The sequence below is a fragment of the Cyprinodon tularosa genome, unplaced genomic scaffold (genome assembly GCF_016077235.1).
Source record: "Cyprinodon tularosa strain WSP-4 unplaced genomic scaffold, ASM1607723v1 ctg529, whole genome shotgun sequence".
Classification (NCBI taxonomy): Eukaryota; Metazoa; Chordata; class Actinopteri; order Cyprinodontiformes; family Cyprinodontidae; genus Cyprinodon; species Cyprinodon tularosa.
Window position 1 is genome coordinate 209512 of NW_024039262.1, and position 13931 is coordinate 223442.

The 13931-nt window shown below is 35.8% G+C and overlaps 1 protein-coding gene across 2 annotated transcripts in view; it reads left to right on the top strand.

Annotated features, from left to right (window-relative positions):
- The first annotated feature begins 3632 nt into the window (after window positions 1–3632).
- The window catches only part of LOC119795955 (unconventional myosin-XVIIIb-like), a 125330-nt gene continuing 115031 nt past the window's right edge, over window positions 3633–13931 (top strand). For both annotated transcript variants that reach the window (XM_038304217.1, XM_038304218.1), the window contains exons 1-2: window positions 3633–3792; window positions 11177–11329. In XM_038304217.1, the coding sequence (XP_038160145.1) occupies window positions 3754–3792; window positions 11177–11329 (192 nt within the window). In that variant the 5' untranslated portion in view covers window positions 3633–3753. The remainder of the gene's footprint in view (window positions 3793–11176; window positions 11330–13931) is intronic.

Here is a 13931-nt window from a genome sequence, read left to right on the forward strand (position 1 = left end):
AGGTTCTCTTATTATTTTCATTTTAACTTAATCTGTTTCTCCTAATGCGATGAAATCATTCACCTCTGAGAATTAAATCAGAGCTGATCTCCAGGGCAACAGATGAAATGAAAATCCAAGTAGGCCAGTTTCCTTGAAATAAATGTATTTTCACATAATTAGGAAAATTTGTCAATAGAATAAGATAATCCATATTAAAGTGAGAAAATATGTCTCCATCATCTTATTCTATGTGTATATTATATAGTTATTGTATTCTAAGGCCAAAAACACAGCTTCTAATGGCGGATCATCCGACTCATGCACAACGGAATATTAGGGCCAGGCTAGAGTTTTCTTTTTTCGATATTTAGAATAAAAACGAACATTACGAAAATCAAGTCACATAATTACCATTATGTGATTCACAGCTGTGAACAAAGATGTGTAAAAAGAAACTGAATCCATTTCTGATTGCATCAATATAATCAAGCTTTTGGTGTGAAGACATTTATTCACTGTAAACAAACAATTTGGTAAAATGTTTGGTACAATTATGTTTTAATAAAATCAGGGGATTTATTCTATTAGTATTCCAATGAATTAAAAACCATGTTTTATTTTCTGCTGTACTTTTTTATTTTTCTCACTGTTTGTAGGAGCCTTTATAAGTGAATGATGAGGTTTTTGTTTCTTGGGTGCAGAACTCCAGCCGTTCTGCGTTATAATCTCAGTTTTAGAATGACTAATGTTAACGTTGCTGAACTCTACTGGGACTTTAAATGGCTGCTGAGGCTCGAGCTTTGAGGAAGCAAACACTCCAGGTGGGTTTGGTGTGAAACAAAAGATGAAACCAGAAAAGCAGCTCAATGATTGAACCACTCCTGTATTTCTTAGCAAGATAATGATGTAAAACATTTGGCAAATCAATGCAGAGTAACTTCATACGACATACATTGAATGTTTTCCTCCCGATCGTCTCAATCTTAAATCCTGAGGAAGTAAGCTTCTGAATCCAGAGTGCTCACGGCTTTCATGGCAACTTAAACTGTTTTTCTTAATTTGTGAATGAATGTCAGTCGTACCACGGAGTATTAGGGCCATGTAGAGATTTCTTTTATTCCTTTATTTTGAGAATAAAATTGTAATATTATGAGAATTAAGTAATCATACCACAACATGTTTCAGAAAGTAGCCTTCAAACACCGAGCAGCATGTGACGGCCGACCAGCTCCACCAATCAGCAACCTGAGTCTACGTTGAGCCCAATTTAATGCTGCTGCTAAAAGATTTCCTTATTTGTCAAACCAGAGCCAAAGTCTAACTTCACATGATGCTCAAAATTCCTCCTTTTAGGGAAGAAAGAGCTTTTTGTAAGACTTATCATGAAATAAATCTTTATTCTCATATTATTACAACTTTTTTCTTGTAATCCATGACTTTATTCTCGTATTTTTTTTTATTTGTTCTCGAAATGTTACAACTTTATTCTCGTAATTTTGTTTTTTCTTTGGTCTCGTAATGTTATGAGTTTATTCTCGTAATTTTATGACCTAATTCTCATAATTTTTGTCATAATGGGCTTTAAATATCTGACCCACATGCAGAGAACCACTCAGAGACCAAGGGTAAAAGTTAACTGGTTTATTGTGGGTTAGCAAAAACACAGATGGAGAGAGATATTCTGCTGGGTGACACTGTTGGACCTCAGCAGACTGGTGAACCGGAACCGGAAACTCTGAAGGGGAGATCACAATGTTCAGTTTAGGGACTATGGGAAAAAAGACAGAGGCTTCTATAATGCTTGAGAGGCACTCACGTTTTGGGGGGGCTCTTGGTTATTCCTTGGATCCAGTTTATGAGGTTAAATCCAGAGAAGAAGGAACTCGTTGGAGAACGAACAGGTAGACTAACGTTGGACCCAGAGGAGTAAAAGAGCGGACTGTCACCTGGTTTTCCAGAAGTGGACTTGAACGGATCATGTGGAGGTTTCCTCTTGCTTAGTGTGACTCAGATAATCCTTCCAGGGGTAGAAGGTCCAGGCTTATCCTGTGATTCAGGAAGGCTTCCTGTCGAAGAACAAAGACTAAAACAAGCTTAGACTCAGAGAGACAAGACTACGGTTAGACTCTATAATCTCAGTTTGGCTAGAGTACCCAATACTGGCAAACACTCTGGCGTCGAGGTAACGACAGCCCGCTGCTCAAATACTCCTCTGGTAAAGACCCAACGAACCGCAGGTGTGCAAGGAGGCCCAACGAGGACGGGGCACCATCTGGTGGTGGAGAGAAGAAAAACACAAAAACAACCCACACAAACTGGAATCCTAACAATATTACGACTTTATTCTCGAAATAAAAAAAAATTATCTCTAGCCTGGCCCTAATACTCTGTCGTTTAATTCATAATCTTGCAGTTGAAAAGAAAAGTGGAAAGATAACTACCAATCAACCAACGCATCTTTCTTATTTTTCTTAATTTCCTCTCCTGAGAATAAAAACTCACAGAGAGCTTTTCCCTGAACTCATATTCATATACGTCTCAGCTTAATGTCCTTACTGGCAGAAACTGTGTCTCTTTCAGAAATAGACTTGGTTCTATCTTTCACTGCTCAATGTTTCAGTTCTCAGATTCTCTTATTATTTTCATTTTAACTTAATCTGTTTCTCCTAATGAGATGAAATCATTCACCTCTGAGAATTAAATCAGAGCTGATCTCCAGGGCAACAGACGAAATGAAAATCCAAGTAGGCCAGTTTCAATGAAATAAATGTATTTTCACATAATTAGGAAAATTTGTCAATAGAATAAGATAATCCATATTAAAGTCAGAAAGTATGTCTCCATCATCTTATTCTATGTGTATATTATATAGTTATTGTATTCTAAGGCCAAAAACACAGCTTCTAATGGCGGATCATCCGACTCATGCACAACGGAATATTAGGGCCAGGCTAGAGTTTTCTTTTTTCGATATTTAGAATAAAAACGAACATTACGAAAATCAAGTCACATAATTACGAGAATAAAGTTGTAAGATTACAAAAATAAAGTCATAATATTATCAGAATAAAGTCGTAACATTATGAGAATAAGGTTGTACCATTACGAAAATGAAGTCATCATACAATAACCCGTTTCAGAAAGAAAGCTTCAAGCTCCAACCAGCAGATGACGACCGATCAGCTCCACCAATCAGCAACCTCAGTCCACTTTGGCATCTATTTGACAAATAAGGAAATCTGTTATTGAACCATCATCAAACTGGGCAGTAGGTCAAAGTCTAACTTCACATGATGCTCAACATTCCTCATTTTAGGGAGGAAAGTGCTTCTTGTAAGAGTTGTCATGAAATACAACTTCTTTCTCATAATTTTACGACTTTATTCTCGAAATAGAAGAAAATAAGATCTCAAGCCGGGCCCATTACTCTGTCATAACTTATGTGCTCCAATAATGAGCAGATATATTTATCTTAAGAAGAAAAAAGACATAACCTTTAATCAGAAATCACTTCCTTAAGGAAAAGTATTCGTACAGATACAAAGATTAATCTGATCAGCAGCAAACAGCGCCACAGGGATGGGTGCGTTTGTTTTGTTGCCGGGCTCCTCTGGGACAGAAAAGCTCCATAACTTCCCTCTTTTTAACAGCTTCTCTCAATGCTAGGTCGTCTCACACACACACCACCACTGGCTGACATCACTGGGACCCCTCCTCCCCACGACCACCTGCTACTCATCCCTGAACCCCTCCTTCCTCCTTGGAGCAACCATGGCGTTGTCTTCACGCTTAAAGCTGTGGGAGCAGAAGGGAGGTGCAGAGCGGCTGCATGCTGACTTCCTTCTACCTCTAACATCTAATCTGTGTGTTTGTGTGTGATGGGATGAGGCATTGATTACACAGTCATTAGGAGCTCCTGCTCTGATGCTGAGTCACTGTGGCATGTCACTGCACAGTTTCAGTCTTCTAGTCATCCTGCATGTTCACGCCTCTATTTATAACATCCTAAAGCTGCTCTCCAACAAACCCAAGACAATAAGAGGACCCCGAGCTGTTCCTGGAGAAACAAAAGCTCAATCAAAGCCTATTCTTGGTCAAGATGTGATGCAAAAGTCAGGAGTCAACAGAAGATATAAAACACAGCAATAGCTTCACAGAGATGCACAGTGCTTCATACATGCTTGCAGACTTTGCTCAGAATGTTATTACTGCAGGTTGAGTGTAAAAGTGTGCTTGTTTGATGTGAGGAAAAAGCATGAAGTGGTTTAGAAAAGTCTTGACCTCTGAACATCTTCTGGATCCAATGGTGTTTTATGCTCCTAAACTTGTTCTTGTGTATGTTAGAAAACTTTTATAAGACATTCCAAAATAAACATATGGAAGACCAGGAGAGCCACTGAAATAGAAATGCAAACATTTTAAATACAATCTGAGGAGTTTCTGTAATTGCAAATTTTAAATTGAAAGTTTAAAGGGGAATTTTAAATTGTTTTTATTAATTCATTATTAAATATTGCAGTTAAAGAATAGCGAGAATGTTAGATTCTATTTCTAAAAGGAGATTTAAAAACCACTGATTATAGATTTTTTTTCTTTATCAAACATTTAAAAAGGTAAATCCTGTTTCCACCTCATTTTTTCCCTTAAATGCTCTTTTTCATTTATCCTCGTAGTTTAGCTTCTGTGTGAAAACACTGGAAACCAAGGTAACTAATCAAAGTTGCTCTGGATGAAACCAGCTCTCTCATTGGTTAGATAATAACAAGAACAAAATGGCTACAGAAAGAGGTCAGCTGCCAATGCTTTGAAAACTCATCCTGGTTTAAATCGTAGATCAAGCTCCCACATGGAGAGCGAAGCAGCAAGCAACATGTGGAGCAGCACAGGGATCACTTTATCCAGCTAGCTCAACAATACAGGTGCAGATGATGCGAGAGCTTTAAGGAGACTTCTGCAGGGAAGTTTAAACTCTAAACTCAACAGGGGGTCTGCGATGCCTAAAGGGTCCACAGAGGTACTGCATGGGGGTCGCAAAAGTTTTTGTTGATTAGACTTTTTTTTATATTCCCCCCTGCAATTTTTTGAAATTGAAATGTCTTTAAATCCACATTAACATGAATTCAACACACTGCAGTAAACAGATAAATGGAGGCAGAAGATGTCTTTCAGTCATCAATGCACACATTCAGCGACACACAGGAGCTCTTTCAAGCTGGGCACCGTTTCATTCACAACACCTGTCCAAAACCAGGAAGCAGAATCAGGAATACCTTAATAATCCTAGGGAGAAATTACCTTTGTTACATGACTATATCTGTAATAGAGTGACTATAGGACCAGTTTTATATAACACAATTTCATACAATATATATAATTAGGGGGTCCCCGCTCCATCAGTTCGCCATCGGCATCAGTTTTGGGGTCCTTGGCCTGGAAAACGTTGAAGACCCCTGGACTAAAGCATTTTTCAAGCAACTGGGAGAAAGTTTCTCTCCTAGATGAGACTGAACTGTTATTCCTCCAGTTGCTTTGGTTACAAAGTGTGCAGGCACAGCAAACCATTACCCTGATCAAGGTACGGATTTCTAACCTGGTTACATCCGAAGAGAAACTCAGTTTAACTCGGTTTCCATTCTGCTCAGCGACCAGAGGTCATGGAAAGAGGTTAAATTGAGAAAAAAAATGCAACTTCAAAAATTATTTTCTGAATTTTCAAGGTAAAAAAATGATGAAAAAAGGAAAAATCTTTTTAAATGTTTCATGTGGAATTATATTTATTAATTAAGGTTTTTAATTTTCAATTAAAAATAGGAGTTGAAAATAATTTTTTCCATTGCAGTAATAATAGAACAAAAAAAAATAAATGTTCCTCCTTGATGCTTTAATTTAAACTTTGCAGTTAAGAAATGCCAGTAACTCTCCTGGTCCTCCATACTTCTAGCCTCCATGCAACAAGTTTGGACAATTTTCATCCTTTTCCTTCCAGCTGATGGATGCTTTACTATGTTGGTTGGACACAGGATCCCAAAGAAACGTGGAATTTCAAAACCTGAACATCTTATTTAGACCTCATGGTCTAAATACCATTATCTACCATTTGAAACATGAACCTTACAGTAGTATAGCATGAAAAATTTGTCACATTTTGCACATTTAACTCAACCTTGTTACAGATTTATTTATTCTGCAAAATCTAACAGCTATAGTTTGACACTTCTTGTTAAAGGCGAACTTAGCAGAACATTGTTCCAAGACAAAAACAAAAAGCGGCTGTAGATCTGTTTAATACGGAAGCCGAGAGCAGTCATACTCCACTTTTTTTTTCCGTTTGCCCTCTCGAGATAATGACATAACTATCTCGTTATCCTGGTTAAACCATTAATTGTTTTCTCGTCATCCCGAGAAAAACATTTATTGATTCCTTGAGATAATGAGATGATTAACCTGTATGAGTAATGAATGATGCTGGCCAGCAGCCCCGGATTCCCAGTCCATCCATGCCTGCAGTGCCAGTAGTCTTGCCATTGCGGTGCTACGTGTGCGCAAATAATGTGATTTTTTAGTTTCCTTTTTCTTTTCACTTATTATCAGGTTGTGCTGGATGATTAGATTGCATGGAATACAGTAGAAAAAATCTAACTTTTTAAATGAAAATCTTTAATATGGACTAATTTTGGAGGTTTATGCATCTTACACCTGTTAAAGGCGTAACACCAGGGCTGTTCAGAAAACACCTGGAGACATAGAGCTAAGTCCTTATGTATCAGAAGTGGAAGCAAATCATCAAACCAATAACATTGTCTTACTTTGATGATTTGTCCAAAATGAACTCGTTTTCTTGAGAAAACCACACTTGAAAGTATCGGAGGGACACGGCCGCTCTCAGCCTCCGTAGTTCTAATGTGCGAAACATGAATGTAAAATTAGCAGTGGTATTTATAGAAAGGTGCTGGGATATTTATTCAGTTTCTAATTTCCAACAGATCTAAACCGTCTTTGGATGATGCAGTTTTATTTAATGGAAACCAAACCAGAGGAACCAGCTGGTTTGTTTCTAATCTCAGTTCTTTCCAGCAACAATTACCTTTGGATTTTTATCCTAATGACAAATATAGACCAGGATTTACATGAGGGTGCTTGAAATGCCTTTCACCAGCCTGCTGGAGCTTTTACATGCCTCAGCTAAAAGCTTTACCTGCATGGTGACAAAAATTCTCCACATAGCTTAGAGACCTAACGCTGGGGTGGAAAATCAACAACTTTGATTTTTTTAGAAATCAGACCCAAAACTAAAATGATAAAGGTGAAGTAATGCTATTTATTGATTATTGAATTGATCTAAAGGTGATTGATTGTATTGATTAAATAACAACTGATTAATTTAATGAGTTTATTTCAGACGATTTCCACCATTAAAAGCGAAAGATTAAACAATATGTAGAAAAGGAAAAACAACAACATATATACACACATTCATTAGTATAAACTTAACGCCACATTAAATGTCCTTTATATAGTTGAAAAAATTAAATCAATAAAAATCGATTAATTGATTAGTGATCATTTATCTTTCCATTACATGAAGGATAAAATATTTTCTTAGTAATCTGCTAAATAAAAAAAATTCTGCAGCCTGTATCAAACACTGACTGAATAAAGAAAAACACGTTTTCTTACAGATTAATAAACTTATTTATAAGATATAACAAAACAGGAATCTACTAGGTCGCTAAATAATATGAATGAAAGATATGAAATGATTATGATTCCAGGGAAACTGATTAAAAGACGTCGTTTTGACATACTGATAGACTATATGTTACCTTAGTTCAACTGTGATATAGATCTGTGCTTCTAGAGTAGCGCTCTCTAGTGGACAGCAACATTACAACACTGAAAGAAATTCCTTCTAAGCAGACACTAGCAATTAATTATTGGAACAAATTTTAATTTAGGGTAAACTATAGGATATACAAATTGATCATCATCAATCGATAGTTGATTTTAAGGCCATTATTTATTTACATCCAATGCTAACAGTAAACACTACAGACAGATATTATAGACAAATATACCTAGACAATTTTAGACCTAAAGCTAAGCATTTGTTTGTTTTCTTTTTAAATTTTGTTCAATTCAGTTCATTTTATTTCTATAGCACAAATTTACAACATCTCAAGCATCTTTATAGTTTAACCAGATCATAAGGTCAAATTGATTCAAAGTTTTCTATCTAATGAAAACCAGTTGATTGCATTGACTCATTGACTCTTCAGTAATCCCTCACACTAAGCATGCTTGTAGCGACAGTGGAGAGGTAAAACTCCCTTTTAGCAGGAAGAAACCTCCAGCAGAACCAGTGAGACCGACTGGGGTTCAAGGAGACAGAAGCAGAGATACAAAAAGAAGCAGAGATAAAAAAAAAAGGTAGCTGTAAACTAGCTCCACAGACGGCCCCGTCCAGGAAACACACTGCCAGGCAGACGAGCTCCGAGCCAGCTTCCATGTCAGAGGATGAAGAGAGCACATCCAGTTAGTCCCAGTCAGAGAAACAGGACCCCACCGAAAAAACAGGCCGATCTTGAACATCTATAAACAAAGGTGTTGATGGCAGCAGCACAGCTGATATTTCTCTTCAGGATGGAGTCACAGCCAAACAGGAACAGACCAGATGAAGCTACTATGAGAAGAAGCAGAGAGAGCAGAACGTTACAGATTGAACTAAGATTCTGCAGAGTGGGAGAATAGAGATAGAATGAAGCAGTCTAAGCCTATAGCAGCATAACTATAGAGATAGCTCAGGATAACCTGAGCCACTCTAACTATAGGCTTTATAAAAAAGGAAAGTTTTAAGCCTAGCCTTAAAAGTAGACAGGGTGTCTGCCTCACGGACTAAAATTGGATTGATTTTGATTTTATTCAATCAAAATGCAGAGCTTTTGTGTTCTGAGACTAACAAGCAGAAGGAAAGTGGACAAACAGTAATAGAAGTTAAACAATCACACAGCAACAAATAAATTACTTTCAGGACCCTCCAACCTTAACTAGTCAGTGATTAGGAAACACTTTGGAAATGTGATCCTCATCTACTTTGGATAAATATTCTGATGGAGGATTGACCAATGAGATTTTACCCATACCAAGACAAACTAAACTTCTATTATTAGATCTATAAATCAAAATCTGCCTAATCTTTTCAGGTCTAGTGCTCCGATCTATCGTGATTCTCAGTTGTTTAATCTGAGCTGATAAATGTTTTGAATTCTCTCAAACTGGATCAACAGAATCTCTATTTGTTTTATGTTTTGGTGCATTTGCATGATTTACAGATATCTTTTTCCAAACCTTATGAGTGTTCAATTCTAACTTTACCTGTAGACTTCTTTAACACCAGGTCTACATCAGGTCTATGTTTGTGTTTAGTGAGATATTCAGTTCTAGATATTCAGTTCAACCTTTAAGATTACAATATTCATCTTATCTACGGTAACATTATTTTGGAAAGTTTAGGGGAGAGAAGTAAAAGGACCAAAGCTACTTCTACAGAAGAAAATACCAAGAGGTACTAAATTACACAGGTTTGATCAGGTCTGGCTTAGAACATCCTCATGGATTCTTTGTCATGTCTGTTAAAAATCTATTTTGTTTTTACAGTCAGCAGCTGCCAGGGAGGCACATGTCACCAAACCTAACACCTGACAGAGACGGACTCCTTAAATACCGATCATGAATTCATTAAGATTTATTCTAAAACATTAGAATTTCATAATCAGAAGGAGCCTTATATTTAGGACATACTTATTCATAAATTAACAACCATTTAAACAGTTTAAGGTCATAAAACATAAAATGTTGATAAAACATTAACCTGAGCAACTCTAAAGTCATGGTGGATTCTTATGGAACTAGATTGGTCTCAATTTTCACAAATGCATATATATATGATTCATACATGCATAGGACAAGGGCCACACACACAGCATGAAATAACCCTAATGGTACCAGTAATCTTTTCAATTAGGGTTCCCCGATTGCAGTTTTCTGGCCAATCACCGATGTTAGAATAAAACAGACATTCAAATTCTGATTTTGACCAATAATGATTTTAATGATGTTATAAAGTCACAATAAACCTTTAAGGTTTCAACCTTATTTTGATGAGAAAAATAACAAATCTCATTAAATATTAAATGCTTGTTTAAACTGCATGAGATACAATACTCTCTGATAAAAATAAAAACTTTAGATCATTGACTGTACTCTTTGCAGAGGTAGATAAGATCGGTGGACATAATTGTTTCACATCTAAGAACCTGCCGATCAGGAAATCAATGGTCAAACTATTTAGTATAAATATTGTATACATAAGTAATAGTTTTACTTTGTTGTTTATTTTAAGTTTAAGGTCCAACACATGTAAGGCATGGTTTTCATTCTCAAAATATGCAAACAAGTCATTTTTCCTAATGTTGTTGGAATGTGATTAATATGTGAAAGACCAATAAAGAGAGTGTTTGAAAAAAAACTATGATCAAACTATTTTTATAGATCAATATTAACCATATTCAGATTTTTATTTTTTTTTTTGCAAAAAATATTTGCTTATTAAACCTAAAAGAGTATATCATTGTTCAAAGATGATCTATTTTATCCAGAAGCTCACAAAATCTTCAGCTTTAAGTAAATTGTATGCAGCTGTATTGAGGTGGGGCAGGTGTTTTTATTATAATAATAATAAATTTTATTTTAAAGGCGCCTTTCTGGACACTCAAGGTCAGCGTACAAAAAAAAAATGGCAGAAATAAAATTTAAACACAGAATAAAAAACATTTAAAAAACTAAAATGCTGGAACAGGGAAATGAGTACTAAAGACAATAGGCACTTTTAAACAGATGAGTTTTGAATTGTGATTTAAAATGGAGAAGTTTCTAAGTAGGGATGGTTTCTAAATTGGGCTTAAGAACAATAGAGTGAAACAAACAAACCACACAACGGTTCGTTGTTTAATTTAATAAGTGAGGCACTTGCAGCTCTGGAGCTGCAGGGTTGCAGACCCTAAAAACTGTGATCCCATCTCAAATATCTGATATAATGGTCGACCGAGCATGCTACCAATTTCTCTGTCAGTAAACATCACAATGACTTCTATTTCTGTCAAATTCTGTCTGATTCCTTTAATTCCTAAAACAACAGATAAAGGAAGAGAACAAACCGGTGCCTGCAACCATCCCTCCACCGCCGCTGTCGGTTCTGCCAGGAGGCATCCTGAAACAGCTCGTCAGAGATTCAGAGAAGGAGACCAAACATAAAGAGCCAGAGGTCAAAGAGGTCAAAGAGGAGAGAGCAGTAAGTTCATTGATACATACACTGCAAAAACAATCTAGAAAAAATAAGTGAAGATTTCTTAAATTAAGTGAATTAAACCTTAATTTGAGTAGATAAATAAGAGGATTTGCCAATGGTATGAGTATTTTTACTCTTAAAATAAGATAATAAGATAAAAATGCACTTGAAACAAGACAATGCAATTGTTTTTTCTTATTTTAAATATAAATTGTCTTGTTCCATTGGCAAAGTGTCTCACTTACCCCCTCAATCCAATAAAAAATGCAGTTATTTTAAGAAAAAATTACTTATTAAGATTTGAATTGTTTGCAGTGTAGCTTAGAAAATTAAGACCTTAAAGCCAGAGGCGTGCACAGACATTTTGGGGGGCAGGTGCTCAGGAGGGGGGGGGGGGGGGGGGGGGGGGGGGGGGGGGGGGGGGGGGGGGGGGGGGGGCACTTTTTAGCGCACGTGTAACACTTAATTATAAAAAAAAATAAACGCATGTTTAATTAAATTTGACTTTTATTTGTAACATTCTCTAAACGTGAGTTTTCAATGGAAAAAAGTCACATCACCAACAGAAAAGACTAAAGCATACTTCTTTCATCTGGCTCATCTCCCTGTTCTCCCTCATCCTGGTCTTTTTCTGTCTCTGTGTCTTCCCTGAACTCTTCCTCATCTCCTGTCCTGTTATATGTTGATGGTATAGAGCTTCCCTGCTGTGACTGGCTACAATATATTAATAATAACCATCATGACAATAATAATAATAATAATGATAATAATAATAATAATAATAATAATAATAATAATAATAATAATAATAATAATAATAATAATAATAATAATAATAATAATAATAATAATAATAATAATAATAATAATAGCTTTAACAAATATGCCACATTAGTTTAAATTAGGGCAACATGACTGGAAGTCTTGTCACGTGGATATGACTTATGGTAGCCTACAAAATAATAGCTATTTTAATACCTGCTGCACAAACCACTTAAAAATAAAATGTGAACAGCTTTTAAGATTTTTCAATATGATTAACCCTCCTTTCTTGGCATTGTGCTGCAATTACCAAATCAATATACAATTAAGACAATAAAGAGACCAAAATGTGTTAATTTATGTTGCCTAACAAAACCTATACAACAGAAAACGTTTGTCTTAACACATAGATTTGTACAGAAGAGGATTAGGGCCACTGAAAAAAAAAAAAGTTAACTGATTTTTAAATTTTATTTCAGTTTAACATGGGAAAAAAGTCAGAATTCTGAGATTAAAGTCAGAATACTGAGCAAAAAGTCAGAATTATGAGAAAAAAGTTAGAATTATGAGATTAAAGTCAGCATTCTGACTTTTTTCCCATACTAAACTGAAATAAAATTTAAAAATCAGTTAACTAATTTTTTTTTTTCAGTGGCCCTTATCCTCTTCCGTATTTGCAATTGAATACTCTACCAAAATTATTTGTAGCCTATGTGGTCGTCCTCACGTTATCTGTCATTGACTTGGGCTGCAGTGTAAAACTTTCAGAATCAGAATCAGGTTTATTGCCATTGTTAGTGAAGGAGTTCACAAACTAGGAATTTTTTATGGTACAATCGTGCAACATGAAACATATAATATGGAATAGGTAAATAAAATTATAAAAATATCTCAAAACTGTGGGTATACGTCATGCAATAAAATAGACTAATGTATACACTTAAGATAAAAAATATGGATACAAAATATAAAAAGTAAAATAGCATCTTACAAGGAGACAACTAGTTTATCTGGTGACCAGTCAGCAAAATGCGTGTTTGGTGCTGCTGAATGAGACATTTTAATGCACAACAAAATGATTCTGCTTGATCTGTATATTACCTGGCTAATGGGGCACGGGAGAAGCAGCCTGTCAGCGACCGTTCCTGCTATCTGAAAACTGCTATGATGCTGCGCATCTGGCATGCCCTGCGGGCGACCGAGCGAGTTCACGTGACAAAGGAAGAGAGAGAGGCTGGTCGGGTGTGCGCAAGTAGGTGGCTCATTTCGGGGCATTGTTTCAGTCGTTTTTTATGGCTCAGGTTTTCAAAAGATCATTTCAAAACCGACCTCAGTAAAATCTTAATAATATTAATAATAATAAAAAAAAACGAGTTTCAAAAGGGCATTTTCTTTGATAGAGGGCAAACTTCCTAGTGCTTTAGCACCACCTAGTGTCTATGTGTGCACGCCCCTGCTTAAAGCACTAAAAGAGTGAGTTAATGGATTAAAACATATCTAAAAAAAACATTCCTCATATTATTGTTAAAAAATATCTTATGCCTTGTTATTTGGTTAAAAAAAGAAAAAAATTAACTTGACTTTTGCATCTTTTACAGATTATCTACTAGAATAAAAAAATTAATGAAAGAAAAAACATCCTATCAGTAATGAACTTCAGTTTTTGTGTAACTGCACCTCTGTGCTACAATTTAAACTGGTTATTATCACATCATAGATGGGTGGACTGCAGAGGGGACGAGACTTTTAGGAGCTAAATTGTCTAAATTGTCCTCGGCAGATTTCATTTTCTTATTTACATTTTAAAGGAAAAGTCCGCTCAAATTCAGAATACAAACTTCTG